Here is an 18537-nt window from a genome sequence, read left to right on the forward strand (position 1 = left end):
GACGGGCGGTGGTGGCGCACGCCTTTAATCCCAGCACTCGGGAGGCAGAGGCAGGCGGATCTCTGTGAGTTCGAGGCCAGCCTGGTCTCCAAAGTGAGTTCCAGGAAAGGCGCAAAGCTACACAGAGAAACCCTGTCTCGAAAAACCAAAAACCAAAACCAAAACCAAAAACAAAACAAAACAAAACAAAACAAAACAAAAAAACAAAAAACAAAAAAATATAAGCCGGGCGGTGGTGGCGCACGCCTTTAATCCCAGCACTCGGGAGGCAGAGGCAGGCGGATCTCTGTGAGTTCGAGGCCAGCCTGGCCTACCAAGTGAGTCCCAGGAAAGGCGCAAAGCTACACAGAGAAACCCTGTCTCGAAAAACCAAAAAAAAAAAAAAAAAAAAAAGAAAAAGAAAAAGAGAGAGAGAGAGAGAGAAAGATGATCATGTGTTTTTTTTTTCTTTCAGTTTGTTTATATGGTGTATTACATTGACAGATTTTCGTATGTTGAACCATCCTTGCATCCCTGGAATGAAACCTACTTGGTCATGATGGATAATTTTTTATGTATTCTTGAATTCGGTTTGCCAATATTTTGTTGAGTATTTTTGCATCAATGTTCATGAGGGAGACTGGCTGTAATGCACTTTCTTTGTTGCATCTTTGTGTGGTTTGGGTATCAGGGTAATTGTAGCCTCATAAAAAGAGTTTGGTAGTGTTCCTTCTGTTTCTATTGTATGGAACAATTTGAAGAGTATTGGTATTAGTTTTTCTTTGAAAGTCTGGTAGAATTCTGCACTGAAACCATCTGGTCCTGGGCTTTTTTTGGTTTGGAGACTTTTGATGACTGTTTCTATTTCTTAAGGGGTTATTGGTCTATTTAAATGGTTTATCTGGTCTTGATTTAATTTTTTTATGTGGTACCTATCCAGAAAATTATCCAATTCTTCCAGATTTTCCATTTTTGTGGAGTACAGATTTTTGAAGTATGACCTGATGATTCTCTAGATTTCCTCGTTGTCTGTTGTTATGTCTCCCTCTGATTTTGTTAATTTGGGTGCTCTCTCTTTGCCTTTTGGTTAATTTGGCTAGGGGTTTGTCTATCTTGTTGATTTTTTCAAAGAACCAACTCTTTGTTTCATTGATTTTTTTGTATTGTTTTCTTGGTTTCTATTTTGTTGATTTCAGCCCTCAATTTGATTATTTCCTGGCTTCTATTTCTCCTGAGTGAGTTTGTTTCTTTTTGTTCTAGAGCTTTCAGTTGTGCTGCTAATTCATTGGTATGGGATTTCTCCATCTTCTTTATGTGTGCATTTAGAGCTATGAATTTTCCTCTTAGCACTGCTTTCATAGTGTTCCAGAAGTTTGGGTATGTTGTACTTTCATTTTCATTGAATTCTAGGAAATCTTTAATTTCTTTCTTTCTTTCTTCCTTGACCCTTGATGTTTCAGGTGGGCATTATTCAGTTTCCATGGGATTGTAGGCTTTCTATAATTTTTGTTGTTGTTGAAGTCTAACTTTAAGGCATGGTGGTCTGATAAGATACAGGAGGTTATTCCAATTTTTGTATCTGTTGAGATTTGTTTTGTGACCAAGCATGTGGTCAATTTTTGAGAAGGTTCCATGGGGTGCTGAGAAGAAGGTATATTCTTTCTTGTTAGGATGGAATGTTCTGTAGATATCCATTAAGTCCATTTGAGTCATAACATCTGTTAGGTCCTTTATTTCTTTGTTCAGTTTCAGTCTGGTAGATCTGTCTTTTGGTGAGAGTGGTGTGTTGAAATCTCCCACTACTAATGTGTGGGGTTTGATGTGCATTTTAAGCTTTAGTAATGTTTCTTTTATGAATGTGGGTGCCTTTGTATTTGGGGCATAAATGTTCAGAATCGAGACTTCATCTTGGTAGATTTTTCCTGTGATAAATATGTAATGTCTATCCTGATCTCTTTCAATTGATTTTAGTTTGAAGTCAATTTTATTATATATTAGGATCGCTACACCAGCTTGTTTCTTAGGTCCATTTTCTTGGAAAGTCTTTTCCCAGCCCTTTACTCTGAGGTAGTGTCTGTCTTTGAAGTTAAGGTGTGTTTCTTGTATGCAACAGATGGCTGGATCCTGTTTTCTTTTTTTTATTATATTTATTTATTTATTTTTAATGCCAAATGCTATTTATTGAAGGAGGGAAGAGGTCTTAAATACAGGCTTACAGCACAATGGGAGAACCCCGGAGAGCAGAAGTTCAATACCGATGTTTTACAATCTTGCACCTAACCTGTTAACGCCCATTATGCAGGATACACAGACAAGGAACTTCCCTTAAGCATTCAGGAGGGTGGAACCTGGCAGGGAATTAGCATAGGAAGGATATCAAGGTCAAGGTCAGCAAGCAAGGCAACAGTTATCCAAAAGGGGGAGGGGGGCAGGGCCCTACAGGTGCCCCTTTTACTAAAAAATGAGCTTCTGGCTTAGGTTTCATGGGACGTCAGCAAATCACCTTACCCATCATGGAGATGCCTGCCCAGGCCGCACAGGTGCTCTGTCTTAGGTTTGTGAGTGCCCCCCAGGTATTACCCATCTCTGAATACTCATTATCATACAGGCTCAATCGTGTGTGAGCTGTAGAGTTAATCGCTGACAAAGATCTCAAAGTGGTGCTGGGCTTGTGTTCTGTGTGTTCGACACAGAAAAGACCAACAGAAGTCCTAACCCACCCATAGCCAGTAGGCTAAAGGCAACTAAGCCATTCCCTTCCTGAACGAGCCTTACTGCAAATTGGAGTCCTTGTAAGGTGGTATCCCAAAAGCAAATGGAACTTCAGTTTATAAATTTATAATTTTCAAAGCTAATCAAAATGTTTATAATGATTGAATTAAATTTATCATGCCCAATAGAATGAAAGATTAACTAACTGTGGTAGCTACTTTTGCTGCCAGGGTCTCCACTGTGCTAGCTGTAGTAAGCAATTATGGAATGGTAATCCCAGAAACAGTAGCAGTGGTGGCTGCCACTGCTATAACAGCAACAACGGCAGCAGCAGTGTCAAAGTCTCTTCTGGAGCATGTGGGCATCCACTGGCATGGATACAACTCCAGGAACATGAACCGCCAAGGCCCATTTTTCTTGATCCCAGCATGACTTAGGCTGGCAGCTCTGCAAAAGAACAACTAAGAACCATAAAGAAAAAAACAGGCAGTTCATTAGGAGCATCCTGTTTTCTTATCCATTCTGTTAGTCTATGTCTTTTTATGGGCGAGTTGAGACCATTGATATTGATGATATTAATGACCAGTGATTGTTAATTCCGGTTATTTTTTGTGGTCGTGTTGTGTTGTCCTTCTTTGGTATTTGTTGGTGTAGGATTATCTATTGCCTGAGTTTTTGTGGGTGTGTTTAGCTTCTTTGGGTTGGTGTGCTTATGGTTTTTAGTGGTTGTTAGGTTCGTAGGGGTTAGTTTTTTTGGTTTTTTTTTTTTGTTTTTTTTTTGGTGGGAGAGCAGGGAAAGGGAGCTGTCTGGTCTCTGGGACTCCGCTGGGTAGGGCCTAGGGGCTAGAGATCTGATCTGTTGGTCTGGAGATGGGAGCTTACCTGTTCTCAGTCAGTGAAGTGTATACTTACGATTCTGGTGATCTGGTTAGGTGGCTGGGCGGTGCCTTCTTTTGTGTTCTCAGGTCATGCTTTTTGCTCATTCATCAACTCCTCAGCTGATCTTGTTTTCTCAGACTGCAAACTGTAGGATTCTGAATTCTCTCCTGGATGGATTTCAGCTGAGCAGGGCAGTCTCACCAACACCTCCAAGTTGTTGGGTTTCGCAGGATCAGCAGCTGGGCCCTGGGTTGGCCTCATTCAGAGGGTTCAGATCCGTTCTGGTCTCGTCCATGGAGATGGCTCCTTCCCCAGATGTTGGGATTAAAGGCGTCCCTGTTCCAAGCTCTTGATCAAGAGCTTGTTTTCACTAACTCCTCGGCAGGTAATAGCTCAGTTTCCAATTGTTCCATTTTTAAACCATCCATTGTGGACCTGTACAGAGACCTAACTCCTGGGGCTAGAGAGATGGTCAGAGGTTAAGAGCACTGGCTCTTCTTCCAGAGGTCCTGGGTTCAATTCCCAGCACCCACATGGTGGCTCATAACCATCTGTATGAGATCTGACCCCCTCCAGGCGTACATGAAGATTGCACATGCACAGATACTAAATAAATACATAAATAAATCTTTTCAAGATTTTAAAAAGTTTTAAAAAACTTTTAAAAAAGGAATCAGATGACATGCTCAAATAAGGAAAATGAGGACAGTTTGATAATGAAAGCTGGTGTACAGATGTGTGGGCAGTGTTAGGGAGCCTCCCCAAGGAGGGTGGCATGCCAGGATCCTAGCAATGGGGGGGGGGGTTAGTGCTCCAGACTCTCCATAGGAGGACACAGTGGTGCTACCTGACAGCTGTGGCCTGCCTGAGATGACCTTGGCTGTGGAGGAACAGGAAGGGAGGCCTGGAGGGAATTCTCTCTTTTCTCTGCACCCAATCCTTCTGTCTCCCATCTCCTGGGGGCAAACCCAGCCAGCATCAGAGGCTCCAAGAGTTCAGGTTTGTAGTTGGCAGGAGGCATCTTGGAAGGCAGAGTCTGTGGAGAGTGTAGGAGTGGATCCAAGGCCTGCTAAGGCCTCTGCAGTCCAGTCTTCACACAGGTAAGCATCTGTGGAAGTGGGGAGGCCTTTCAGGTGTCTTGCTTGTTCTTAGCCAGGGTTTCCATGACTGGGCAGCAGTAGAACAAGCTGAACAGTTAAAAAAAAACATAAACCCTACCTCCCAAGAGGTTCTAGAAAGACTTGGGTGAACTGATAATGACAAACGCTGTCAGACTGTTTGGGAAATGTTTCTTCTGTTCACTGGGGAACAGACAGTCCAAGTGGAGATGCTGGGCAGATTGAAGGGATGTCCAGACCTCTAAGAAGTTATGACCTAAAGCAATCGCTCATCAAACTGGAGTAATGGCTGCTGCCCTGGCACCCAGAAAAAAACAGACAAATCCTACTCTTGTTTCCAAGTTTTTACATTTTTTAATATTTTCTTTCTTTTCTTTTCTTTTTTTTTTTTTTTTTTTTTGACCTGGTTCCAGATCCCCTGGAACCAGAGTTACAGACTGATTTGAGCCAGCATGTGTGTGCTGGGAATCAAAATTGGGTCCTCTGCAAGGTCCACTGAGACATCTTTCCAGCCTGAGAACTAAGTTTTGAAAGTTGTCCTCTGACCTCGACATATGTGCACTGTGGCATGCATGCCTTTATTAAATAAATAAGTGTTTAAAAAAAAAAAAGACTGGGCCGGGCGGTGGTGGCGCACGCCTTTAATCCCAGCACTCGGGAGGCAGAGCCAGGCGGATCTCTGTGAGTTCGAGGCCAGCCTGGGCTACCAAGTGAGTTCCAGGAAAGGCGCAAAGCTACACAGAGAAACCCTGTCTCGAAAAACCAAAAAAAAAAAAAAAAAAAAAAAAAAAAAAAAAAAAAAAAAAAGACTGGAATTGGAGAGATGGCTCAGAAGTTAAGAGCACTGGCTGCTCTTCCTGAGCTCCTGAGTTCAACTCCCAGCTACCACATGGTGGCTCACAACCATCTATATATAATGAGATCTGGTGCCCTCTTCTGGCCTGCAGGCATACATAAGTTGTTTTGGTTTGGTTTGGTTTTTGGTTTTTTGAGACAGGGTTACTCTGTGTAGTTTTGGTGCCTGTCCTGGATCTTGCTCTGTAGACCAGGCTGGCCTCAAACTCACAGAAATCTGGCTGGCTCTGCCTCCTGAGTGCTGGGGTTAAAGGCATGTGCTACCACTACCTGGCTAAATAAATAAATCTTAAAGAAAAAAAAAGATGGAGCTGGAGAGATGGCTCAGCAGTTGAGATCACTGGCTGTAGATGTAACCAACCGTCTTATTAAATAAGAAACACAGAACCAATGCAAAGAAGAAAGCCAAGAGATCAGAGCTGAGAGCCTTACCCATCTGCTGCAGTTAGCCTCTTCAGCCAAGAGAGACCTACTTCCTGTGTGTTTGTCTTTATATAGACTTTCTGTTCTGCCTTCTCATTGGTTGTAAACCCAACCACATGACCGCCTCATCACTGCCTGTTTATACAGACCTCCACATCTTCTATGGTTGGTATTGAGATTAAAGGCCTGTGTCTCCAATGCTGGCTGTATCCTTGACCTCACAGAGATCTACCTAGCTCTGCCTACCAAGTGCTGGGATTAAAGGTGTGCACCACAAATGCCCAGCTCTGCTATGGCTTGCTATTAGCTCTGACCCCCAGGCAACTTTATTTATTAACATACAAATAAAATCACATTTCAGTACAAATAAAATATCACCATAACTGGCTGCTCTTCCAGAGGACCCCAGCACCCACATGGCAGCTCATAACTGTCTGTAACTCCAAGATTTGACACCCTCACACAGACATACATGCAAGCAAAATACCAATGCAAATAAAATAAAAATAAATTATTTTAGAGATTTATATGGGACCATCTAGTGGTATATTGTTATGTCATTAAGGAAGGGGTGCTGCTGCCACCCTCAGAAGGAATTAAGATAATTCCGTGTGACTCTGAATTGTTATTTTACAAGAGGGAGTTGTTGGGTGTTCACCCCAAGTAAAGAGGATCTGGACAGACAGAAAAAAGATTCTGATAAGTCCAGCTTGGTGGAACAAATGAATGTATTAGATAGCTTGCCTTCCGTCCTTTGTAGCTAGAGTTTTCCTGCCTTGCCCACAGTCAGGACAAATCTTTGTCACCCGCCAGTCCCACAGCCGCTCAGACACAACCAAGTAAACACAGAGACTTATATTGCTTACAAACTGTATGGCCATGGCAGGCTTCTTGTTAACTGTTCTTATAGCTTAAGTTAATCCATTTCCATAAATCTATACCTTGCCACGTGGCTCGTGGCTTACTGGCATCTTCACATGCTGCTTGTCCTGGCAGCAGCTGGCAGTGTCTCTGACTCAGCCTTCCACTTCCCAGAATTCTTCTCCTCCTTGTCCCGCCTATACTTCCTCCTGCTTGACTACTGGCCAATCAGTGTTTTATTTACTAACCAATCAGAGCAACACATTTGCCATTCAGAACATCCCACAGCACTTTCTTTTTTCTTTCTGATTATGTATTTGTTCCTTTTTTTTTTTTTTTTTTTTTTTTTAAGACTGGGTTTGTCTATGTAACAACCCTTACTATTCTGGAACTTGTTTTGTAGACCAGGCTGGCCTTGAACTTGCTGAGATCTGCCTGTCTCGGCCTCCTGAGTGCTGGGATTAAAGGTGCGACCCACCATACCTGGCTTTATTTATTAGTCTTAAAGACTTATTTTTGAGCCGAGCAGTGGTGGATCTCTGTGAGTTCGAGGCCAGCCTGGACTACCAAGTGAGTTCCAAGAAAGGCACAAAGCTACACAAAGAAAACAAAACAAAACAAAACAAAACAAAAAAAAAAAAGACTTATTTTTGACTGGACTAAGATTTAGAAGTAGACGCTCTCAGCGAGGACAGCCTACATCTGTTTCTGGCATTTTTCTTTGGCTTCTTTCAGACTCTTGGCCAAAAAAAAGTTGAGCATATCTACAGCCTCCGCATTTTCTTTTCTTTTTTAAATATTCATTTAATTTCCATTGGTGTGAAGGTGTCAGAGCCCCTGGAACTGGAGTTATAGACAGTAGTGAACTGCTATGCAGGTGCTGGGAATTGAACCCAGGTCCTCTGGAAGAGCAGTCAGTGCTCTTAACTCCTGAGCCATCTCTTCAGCCACTGCTCATTTTCTTAGTGCACTGTTTCTTCAGAACAACGTGGAGTAACAAGATGCTGAATCATGGGTGTTGGTCCTAGGCTTCTTATCTTCTCTGTTTAAGGGCTTTCTGAAAACATTTGGGGATGTCTTCTTCAGAAAGACTGAAAAGCTTGTGGACTCTGCTAGCTCCTTTGAGCTCCAAACACCACTGAGGCACAGTATCTGTTGGTCCAGAAATATCTTTCTCTCTTTTTAAAAACAAAAACAAAACAAGAACCCGTTTGAGAACAGTCAGACTGGCATCCCCAAGCACCTGACTTCCTCTCTCCGGTTCCTCTTGGTCTGTAACAGCAACACCCTTACTCAGCATTAACAATAGGCACACTGTGCTGTGGGTTAAGACGTGTGGTTATTTATTTATTTGTTTATTTACTTATTTTGAGACTGAGTTTCTCTGTGTAGCTTTGGAGCCTGCCCTGGAACTCGCTCTGCAGACCAGGCTGGCCTCGAACTCACAGAGATCCACCTGCCTCTACCTCTTGAGCACTGGGATTAAAGATGTCCAGTTAAGATATCTTGCTTCATGGGAAAAACTTGTTTATCATTCTCATCACTAATTCGAATGCAAAACCCTTACACTCATCACCCAGAGCATCAGCAGCTACTTTTGACCCCGTAAGCCTCTCATAGAAAGTACAAAGTTTGCATTTATCATCTGCTTCAATGATTTTCTGACAGCTAGTGCCTGGGAAGGAGATATTGAGCCTCATCCTAGTCGACAGCCTAGGAGGTACCACGAAAATAAAAAAGCTGTATGAAGTAACTTTCAAGAGCACGGGCCACTCACAAGCAGCTACACCTCCCCAAACTACCAACTCCCTGCCACTAAGGATATTTTGACTTGAAGTCCACAGCAGACTCAGTACAAACCTGGGTTCAGAGCGCCGCCTAGTGTTAACGTTGTAGAGGAGACTACAGGTGCCCACTACAGAAGACAGACAAACGCAGTCTGGGAAAGCCGGTTTCTGTGCTCAACCCTTGTTATTTCCAGGACTCCGATGTGACTGGTTTACTGAATCTGTCAGACAGAACAGCTAAATGACCTTTTGTGGCAATGTGGAGTTATTCTGGATCAGGAGTTCAAGGACATCTTCAAGTACCTAGCAAGTTTGAGGTCGGAGGTCAGAGGACTAGTCCTACTAAAGTAGTGAAACCTTGTCTCAAAAAGCTAACTAAGGGGCTAGAGAGATAGCTCAGTCATTAATAGTATGGTCTTTTAAAAGACCCAACTTCGGGGGCTGGAGAGATGGCTCAGCAGTTAAGAGCACTGGCTGTTCTTCCAGAGTCCTGAGTTCAATTCCCAGCAACCACATGGTGGCTCACAGCCATCTGTAATGAGATCTGGCGCCCTCTTCTGGCCTACAGACAAATGTGCAGGCAGAACACTGTATACATAATAAATAAATAAATCTTTAAAAGAAAAAAAAAAAAAAAAAAAAAAAAAAAGACCCAACTTCAATTCCTAGCACCCACGGGAGACTCAGAGCTGCTTGTAACCCCAGCTCAGGGGATCTGGTGGCCTATGGCTCATGCAGCACTCTACTCATGTGCACATACTTACACACACACACACACACACACACACACACACACACACAGATTAGAAATTATAAAATGAGCCAGGCGGTGGTGGCGCACGCCTTTAATTCCAGCACTCGGGAGGCAGAGGCAGGTGGATCTCTGTGAGTTGGAGGCCAGCCTGGGCTACAAAGCGAGTTCCAGGAAAGGCTCAAAGCTACACAGAGAAACCCTGTCTCAAAAAACCAAAAAAATAAAAAATAATAAAATACAATAAAATAAATCTTTTTAAAAAGCAAAATAAGGCCAAGTGGTGGTGCACACATTTAATCCCAGCACTTTGGGAGGCAGAGCTGGATCTCTGTGAGTTTGAGGCCAGCCTAGTCTACAGAGTGAGTTCCAGGACAGCCAGGGCTGTTACACAGAGAAATGCTGTCTCAAAAAACAAAACAAAACAAAGCCTGTGTCTCTGTGTACGTGTGATGTCTTTGTGCCTGTGCAAGGACCTGTTCAGATTCAGAAAGCAGAAACATCCCAAGCACCCTGCTCTGGCACTCTCTCTCCCATCCCCCTCACACAGGCTTTCTTGCTGAACCTGAAGCTAAGTTGGCAGGCAGGAAGCCCCATGGATCCCCTGTCTGTAACCCCCACCCTCACCCCCCATTCCCCGATCCTGCCCCACAGTGCTAGGATTCCAGATATGTAAGTGAATTCTGGGGAATGAACTCAGGTCTTCATGCTGTACAGCAAAGTGCTCTTCCCTGATAAACCATTTCCTCAGCCCCACATACTGAAGTCTTAGTCTCAGACAGAGACTTCATTTTGGAAACAGAGTCACTGCAGATGTCATTGGTTAAGATGAGGTCATGAAGGTGAGGAGTTTGTGCTATGTGAACAGGCAGTGTACACCTATAACACCAGCACAGTGGAGGCTGAGGCAGGAGCACTGAGTGTGTGGTCAGTCTAAAAAGCAAGAGCCTTGAACTAAAGTGAGACTGACCTTGAACTCCTTTCCTCCCCCTCTAAATTTTATTTGACATATGTGTGCGCACAAGGTGCCTGCCTGAAGCCTGCAGAGGTCAACAGAAAACATTGGATCCCTGGAACTGGGTTAAAGACCCAATTGCGGGCTGACATGTTCCTGCTGAGAACTCAGAGTCCTCTACAAGAGCAGCCAATGCTCTTAACTCTGAATGATCTCTGCAGTACACCCTGATTTTCTGGCCTCTAATTCCCAAGGGCTGGTATTGCATCATACCTGGCTAGCATAAAGACCAGACTGGCCTTGAACTCACCAAGATCCTTCTGTCTCTGTCTTGATGTGTCCAACTGTGCAGTCTTTTTAGTGTCAATGTTTTGTCTGCAAGATTTTATGTTTGTGCACCATGTCGGCGCTGGGTGGGGGGACAGAGCAGGGCATGGATTCTCTGGAGCTGCAATTACAGATGGTGAGCCACAGTGTGGGTACTGGGACTTGAACCAGGTCCTTTGCAAGAGCAACTGGTGCCCTCAACAACCTAGCCAGGTCTCCAGCACCCTTGTAGTATTTTAAAGCACAAGTTTCCCTCACATCTTGCAAACTGGCCATAATATACACGGCAGCAGCGCCACCGTAGCCTTAGAGCGTTTAGACTCAGGACTGCAATCTCCCAGGTGGCACTGCGGAACCTCTGGGTTGCGTGACCATAAAAATGACCAATAGCTGAGGAGTTCAGGAAGGTAGCGCGTTATCTCAGCCTACCCGCCCTGGAGCAGTGAGACTACCTCTCCCATAAGCCACTGCGGGCTTGACTCTCTCATCTTTTTCCAGACTTGGCGAGGGCGGGGCGTGGAAGGACTCCTCTTTCCCGGCAGGCGCTGCGGCCCGAGGAGGCGCGGGACTTCATTTCCCAGCAGGCATCAGGCGGCGGGCCCCGCGGTGCCTTGTGTGGGATGTAAGCGCGGAGGTGGGCTCGGGGGACCGAGGCCAGGACTCTCCTTGGGACTCGCGGGAGGCTGGTTTGGGTTTGCCTTCTGGACAGGCTCCGGAGGGCCGGGTAGAGGCCACAGGGACCGGGAGGGGTGACCTTTGAGGGTCCCCAGAGAGGTCTCTGGGACGCAGCCTCATCGGGGCTGGGGGTCCCGGGATCGTAAGGAGCAGGAAGGCCCCGCAGCCTTGGTGGAAGGGTCTCAGCGACCGAGCCGCCGCCCGTGCGCGCAGGACGAAGCGGCTGGCGAAGCAGAATTGTGGCGGAGGGTAGAGCCTTCGCCGAGCCTGGGAGGGGGCTCCCCCGCCGAGCCCGACCCTCCCTCCCTCGGCTCGCCCGCAGGCCACCGCCCGCCGCCATGGGGCTGAAGGCCGCCCAGAAGACACTGTTCCCTCTGCGCTCCATCGACGACGTGGTGCGCCTGTTCGCCGCGGAGCTGGGCCGAGAGGAGCCTGACCTGGTGCTCCTCTCTTTGGTCTTGGGATTCGTGGAGCATTTCCTGGCTGTCAACCGTGTCATCCCCACCAACGTGCCCGAGCTCACCTTCCAGCCCAGCCCCGCACCCGACCCTCCTGGCGGCCTCACCTACTTCCCGGTGGCTGACCTCTCCATCATTGCTGCCCTCTATGCCCGATTCACCGCCCAGATCCGCGGCGCTGTCGACCTCTCCCTCTACCCTCGAGAGGGGGGCGTTTCCAGTCGGGAACTGGTAAAAAAGGTCTCCGATGTCATATGGAACAGCCTCAGCCGCTCCTACTTCAAGGACCGAGCCCACATCCAGTCCCTCTTCAGCTTCATCACAGGTTGGAGTCAGACAGGTGGTCAGGGGAGCAAACGAATGTTGGCTTACCTCTTCTCGTTGTCAGAACAATATGGTTTACAGCCCATTTGAGACCTGTAAACCTTGTGTAGTGGGGCAGGGATTCTTTCTCCTTTGCAGCTGTGGAGATAGACTCCCGAAGAGGGGAAATGATTATTCCAATGTCCGAATGACGGGGACTGGCACTGGAACCTGATCGTTTGGTATCAGATCTTACCCTGTACTCCTTCAGCACCCCCAACCCTGCCCCTGATGAGGGAGCCACAGGGATCCGGTGGCCCAGCATATGGGGAAAGAGGGTGACAGCAGATAGGGGAAGTAGGACAAAGGGATGGATACATTTGAGACAATTAAGTGACATGATACCTATGAAAATATTTTGAAAAGAAACACAGACTTGACCTCAAGAAGGCTTAGGACTTGCAAAGTGCTTCAGCTCCTGGTGCATGGTATTGAGCAAGAATCGGATGCTATTTCTGAGCTTAGCAGAAAAGAAGTGTAGAGATGTTAGTCAAGGCGTGGGCCCAGGGTGTGGGCGAGTGGGGGGTTCGAGAGTCATGTGTTTGTTCTCCCTGTTACAGTCTAATAGGTGGACAGTAAGATACTGGGTTAAATCATTATGTTAACAGAAGTTCGGCATGTAAAAAGAGAGGGACAGTTTGTGGCTGGGTGGAGCTGAGATCCAGGAAGGTCTCCTGCTGGGGTTGGGTTGATGCGGGGAGGTCCTGAGCATAGAAGAGAAGGGGGAGTATGATGGGTAGGAGCTTGTGAGGCTTGGACACAGGCTTGAGAGGTGTTTGGGGGGGCATGGCCCCCTGCTTCCAGGCCAGAGCTCTCACTCCTGCCCTTCTCTACAGGCACTAAACTGGACAGCTCGGGCGTGGCCTTTGCAGTGGTGGGGGCCTGCCAGGCCTTGGGTCTCCGTGATGTCCATCTGGCTCTGTCTGAGGATCATGCTTGGGTGGTGTTTGGGCCCAATGGGGAGCAGACGGCTGAGGTCACCTGGCATGGCAAAGGCAACGAAGATCGGAGGGGCCAGACAGTCAATGCTGGCGTGGCCGAGCGGGTATTGTATCCCCCCCAATCTCTCCCTTTCTTCCCTGGCCACGCTCCTATCTCATCCCATCAACCGTCTGTGTGTATGTATCAAGGGGAAGGCAGATTCAAATTGCCATTCCCTAGAACAGGCTCAGGGTAGGACATCCTGAGATGTCTACTTTTGTGCCTTTCCAAGAGCTGGCTGTACCTAAAAGGATCATACATGCGTTGTGACCGCAAGATGGAGGTGGCGTTCATGGTGTGTGCTATCAACCCTTCCATTGATCTTCACACTGACTCCTTGGAGCTGCTGCAGCTGCAGCAGGTGAGCAGACTGCCTCTGCCCAGGCCCCGTTCCCCCTTCTGTGAAATGGACTGGCCTTTCTCAGGGCTCACCTCTGCACAGGCCCCCTTCCCCCTCTGTGAAATGGACTGGCCTTTCTCAGGGCTCACCTCTGCACAGGCCCCCTTCCCCCTCTGTGAAATGGACTGGCCTTTCTCAGGGCTCACCTCTGCCCAGGCCCCCTTCCCCTTCTGTGAAATGGACTGGCCTTTCTCAGGGCTCACCTCTGCCCAGGCCCCCTTCCCCTTCTGTGAAATGGACTGGCCTTTCTCAGGGCTCTCCTCTGCTCAGCCCCCCACTTCCCCTTCTGTGAAATGGACTGGCCTTTCTCAGGGCTCACCTCTGCTCAGGCCCCCTTCCCCTTCTGTGAAATGGACTGGCCTTTCTCAGGGCTCACCTCTGCCCAGGCCCCCTTCCCCTTCTGTGAAATGGACTGGCCTTTCTCAGGGCTCACCTCTGCCCAGGCCCCCTTCCCCTTCTGTGAAATGGACTGGCCTTTCTCAGGGCTCACCTCTGCCCAGGCCCCCTTCCCCTTCTGTGAAATAGACCGGCCTTTCTCAGGGCTCACCTCTGCCCAGGCCCCCTTCCCCTTCTGTGAAATGGACTGGCCTTTCTCAGGGCTCACCTCTGCCCAGGCCCCCTTCCCCTTCTGTGAAATGGACTGGCCTTTCTCAGGGCTCACCTCTGCTCAGGCCCCCTTCCCCTTCTGTGAAATGGACTGGCCTTTCTCAGGGCTCACCTCTGCCCAGGCCCCCTTCCCCTTCTGTGAAATGGACTGGCCTTTCTCAGGGCTCACCTCTGCCCAGGCCCCCTTCCCCTTCTGTGAAATAGACCGGCCTTTCTCAGGGCTCACCTCTGCCCAGGCCCCCTTCCCCTTCTGTGAAATGGACTGGCCTTTCTCAGGGCTCACCTCTGCTCAGGCCCCCTTCCCCTTCTGTGAAATGGACCGGCCTTTCTCAGGGCTCACCTCTGCCCAGGCCCCCTTCCCCCTCTGTGAAATGGACTGGCCTTTCTCAGGGCTCACCTCTGCACAGGCCCCCTTCCCCCTCTGTGAAATGGACTGGCCTTTCTCAGGGCTCACCTCTGCCCAGGCCCCCTTCCCCTTCTGTGAAATGGACTGGCCTTTCTCAGGGCTCACCTCTGCTCAGGCCCCCTTCCCCTTCTGTGAAATGGACCGGCCTTTCTCAGGGCTCACCTCTGCCCAGGCCCCCTTCCCCCTCTGTGAAACGGACTGGCCTTTCTCAGGGCTCACCTCTGCACAGGCCCCCTTCCCCTTCTGTGAAATGGACTGGCCTTTCTCAGGGCTCAAGGGAGAATGGAGTTGAGACATGAAAGGTTTTGCTTTATGAAAGGACTGCGTCTTGAATTCTGGCTCTTCTCTGGTGGAAGGGCCCTATTGCTTCTGGACACCACTGTACCTGATAGGCGGCTCCCTTCTCCTTACTCACACCTCTTTCCCTTTGGCTCTAGAAGCTGCTTTGGCTGCTATATGACCTAGGACATCTGGAAAGGTCAGTAGAGGGATATGGTCAGACTAGACCTTGGGGGAGCCAGGGGCCTGGGTGACAGCCTGGGTTTATTATCTCTTCCTAGGTACCCCATGGCACTAGGGAACTTGGCGGATCTGGAGGAGCTGGAGCCCACCCCTGGTCGGCCAGACCCACTCACACTCTATCACAAGGTGAGGGCATCTCAGAAAACAGCAACTCTTTTCTGGGGATTGGGAGGAGATAGGTGAAAAACGCACTACCTTTAATCCCAGCACTTGTGAGGCAGAGGCAGGTGGATCTCTGTGAGTTCCAGGAAAGGCGCAAAGCTACACAGAGAAACCCTGTCTCGAAAAACCAAAAAAAAAAAAAAAAAAAAGAAGATGAAGAAGAGCTGTGTGCTGGAGGGTGTTTCCCGCCCTACTTTGTATCAGGCACATGTATAATGAGGATAGTTGTGGGTTTTAGAAGTGCCCTCCAGCCTAGGATTGGCGGAGCCTGGATTTGTCCCACCAGCCTGTTTTCAGCCTGCCTCACTGTCTGGCGTAGCTTGTGGGAGCACTGTGGAGAGGTGTTAGCTTGCTCGGTGTGGTAGGAGGGTGGTTGGCCTTGGAAGTCTTTGTAGAGGAACGTGTGGGGAAGAGACCTACCCTGGCTCTGAGTGCTGCCCTGTCCCTCTCTAGGCCTTGTTTTATGGGGTCACCACTGCTATTGTCTGTAGGTTCGGGCCTGGGATGGAGGTGGGAGAGAGTGGGAAGCACCAGGAGGGGTCAGCAGGGAATGAAGCCAGGATTGGAAGTCAGGGAGGACTCTTTGGGGTCTTCCTTTGGTAGCGGACCACTGATGAGGCATTTGTGCTAGCCCGGGGTGCTAGCTGGGGGCCGCCTCCCTGAGGTTCCTCTGCTCCACCCTCCAGGGAATTGCCTCTGCCAAGACCTACTACCAGGATGAGCACATCTACCCCTACATGTACCTGGCTGGCTACCACTGTCGCAACCGCAATGTCCGCGAGGCCCTGCAGGCCTGGGCTGACACTGCCACTGTCATCCAAGAGTGAGGATCCCCTGCCAGGGCCTCCAGCCTGTCCTTCTGTCACCTTCCAATTGGTCGTCCAGGAGTGAGACCTGCCCCAAGTCTTGCCCCTCTCTGATCAGCCCCACACAGCCAAGGCTCCCCTTACCCAGGAAGAGGCTTATGCCTCTCCTTCCCTCCGCTCCCCGCCCAAGTTCTTCTGCTCTATAGTCAGTTGTCTTATCTATGGTGCCCCTGTCTCTGCCTAATTTCTAGTCCAGCCCCTACATCCCACTCCTTCATCTTGCCTTGAGCTAACATGGTCACCATCGTCTGGATGTGGGGGCACGGTCAACCTGAATCCTGTGTGTTCTCACAGCTACAACTACTGCCGGGAGGATGAGGAGATCTACAAGGAATTCTTTGAAGTGGCCAATGACGTCATTCCCAATCTGCTGAAGGAAGCAGCCAGCCTGCTAGAAGCAGGCGAGGAGCGGCCAGGGGAGCAAGCCCAGGTGAAGGGCAGGACTCCACTGGTCCACCCTCCTTCCTAGGCATACTGGACTGCATGGGCAGGACTGGGGAGTCTCTTTGGCTGGAGCCGATAGCTTGGGTTTGGGTTTGAGGGACTTGAGGGTGTTTGAGAACTAAAGCCTTCAGGTTGATGTCCATCTCTTTCATGGCCAGGTCCTCACCTGGGCTGGGCTGTAGGTGAGGAAAGGGATACTTCCTCTCCCTGCATGCATACCAAGGGTGGGCTTTATAAAAGGAAGGAGGTCCTGGCCTGCATTTACCTTAACTGAAACCAGGGCTTTGCCCAGAGAGAGCCGGGGCTGATCTTTTCTCCATCTTCCCTCTTGTTCAGGGCACCCAGAGCCAAGGTTCTGCCCTCCAGGACCCAGAGTGCTTTGCCCACCTGCTGCGATTCTATGATGGCATCTGCAAATGGGAGGAGGGCAGTCCCACACCAGTGCTGCATGTAGGCTGGGCCACTTTCCTTGTGCAGTCCCTGGGCCGTTTTGAGGGACAGGTGAGAGGTCCCTATGCAGGGGGGCGGAGCTGCAGGTGGGGACAGTAGCCGGTAGGGGAGTGAGATCATTGCTGAGCCTGTCTGTGTGAGTACAGACAAAAGGAGACTCCTAGAGGGGTGGCCAGGGCGGAGCCAGGGTTCTCACTGGTGACCCACCTTTCTCTTGGCCTGCACTCTTGCTCAGGTACGGCAGAAAGTGCACATAGTTAGCCGCGAAGCAGAGACAGCAGAGGCTGAAGAACCGTGGGGGGACGAAGCCCGAGAAGGCCGTCGGCGTGGTCCTCGCCGGGAGTCCAAACCCGAGGAGCCACCCCCACCCAAGAAGCCTGCACTGGACAAGGGCCCGGGCTCGGGGCAAAGTACAGGGTCAGGACCACCTCGGAAAACGCCAGGGATTGTCCCAGGTACTGCCCGAGGCCCCGAAGTCAGCAGTACTGCTCAGGCTCCAGCCCCCGCGGCATCGCCACCGCCGGAGGGCCCAGTGCTCACTTTCCAGAGCGAGAAGATGAAAGGCATGAAGGAGCTGCTGGTGGCCACCAAGATTAACTCGAGCGCCATCAAGCTGCAGCTCACGGCGCAGTCGCAAGTGCAGATGAAGAAACAGAAAGTGTCCACACCCAGCGACTACACACTCTCTTTCCTTAAGCGGCAGCGAAAGGGCCTCTGAACTGTTGGGGATTCCCTGACCAGGCCCCAGGCCCTGCCCTCACTCTCAGCAGGCTTCACCCTAATTCCCTAACTCGAACCCAGACTCTGCCCACCGTCCTGGGGGCCCAGAGCTGTCCTGCAGTGACTGGGAACCTTCAGTTCGCTCCTTTAGGCTGTGGCTCGGCTCTTAGAATTTAGCTTTCATCTCCCACCAGCCGGCCAATTGGAACCTCAGTGTAGGTACATGCAGCCATCTTTAAAGGTCCAACCCGAAATCCAATGGACCGCCATGGGAAGGGACCTTAGCCTGAGCAGTTTGGTATTCCTCCCGCTTGGGGCTGAGGTTGACCTTAGCCCAGGAACACTGATGCTACCTGGAAACCCGAGAACCAAGGACTCCATTCAGTCCCTAGGGGTAGATTTCCCGCACTTTAGAGTTCCATCATTGGGGAATCCAGTCTCCAACCCAAAAGAACTTGTTGCTGCCTGAATTTGGAAATTTTCGCTTCCTCGCCTCCCTAACCCTACAGTCCAGGACACGAAGCTTCGACTCTTGTCTGTGAATAATGAGCCTCGCCCCCTTCCTGACCAAACTGGCCCCAGAACAGAGCAGGACCTCTTCCAACCCTCTGGGAACCTCCCCGAGGTCCCGGGAGGAAATCTGCACGGGGTGGGGGAGGGCCAGCCTCTTCCTGTTTTGTACATAGATTTATTTTTTAGTTCAAGGAAGATAAATACATTTTGTTAAAAAAAAAAAAAAGTGCGTGTTTCATCTGGGAAGTCGAGGATGGGGCGGGGAGTGGACGTCCACTTGCTGTGCCTTTGGATTTTGAACTTCACGCTCCGCACCTGTAGCGC

At 49.3% G+C, this 18537-nt stretch overlaps 1 protein-coding gene across 2 annotated transcripts; it reads left to right on the forward strand.

Moving 5' to 3' along the window:
* The first annotated feature begins 11150 nt into the window (after positions 1 to 11150).
* Positions 11151 to 18425, forward strand: Men1 (menin 1). 2 transcript variants are annotated; one of them, XM_006980696.4, is made up of 10 exons: positions 11151 to 11281; positions 11645 to 12105; positions 12980 to 13188; positions 13357 to 13485; positions 14974 to 15014; positions 15097 to 15184; positions 15907 to 16043; positions 16381 to 16516; positions 16867 to 17031; positions 17216 to 18425. In XM_006980696.4, exons 2-10 carry the CDS (start codon positions 11661 to 11663, stop codon positions 17696 to 17698), a joined length of 1833 nt encoding a protein of 610 aa, XP_006980758.1. In that variant the 5' UTR covers positions 11151 to 11281; positions 11645 to 11660; the 3' UTR covers positions 17699 to 18425. The 2 variants fall into 2 exon arrangements, with proteins under 2 accessions (XP_006980758.1, XP_006980756.1); XM_006980694.4 differs by having other exon boundaries at positions 11181 to 11269.
* Positions 18426 to 18537: the final 112 nt, after the last annotated feature.

This window comes from Peromyscus maniculatus, chromosome 1 (assembly GCF_049852395.1).
Source record: "Peromyscus maniculatus bairdii isolate BWxNUB_F1_BW_parent chromosome 1, HU_Pman_BW_mat_3.1, whole genome shotgun sequence".
NCBI classification, from domain to species: domain Eukaryota; kingdom Metazoa; phylum Chordata; class Mammalia; order Rodentia; family Cricetidae; genus Peromyscus; species Peromyscus maniculatus.

Bases quoted from the DNA above. Each gene is read 5' to 3' on its own strand.
- Men1 (XM_006980694.4), top strand. The intron at 16,044-16,380 runs GTGAGGATCCCC...GTGTTCTCACAG, and splicing joins ACTGCCACTGTCATCCAAGA to CTACAACTACTGCCGGGAGG. The intron at 16,517-16,866 runs GTGAAGGGCAGG...CCTCTTGTTCAG, and splicing joins GGCCAGGGGAGCAAGCCCAG to GGCACCCAGAGCCAAGGTTC.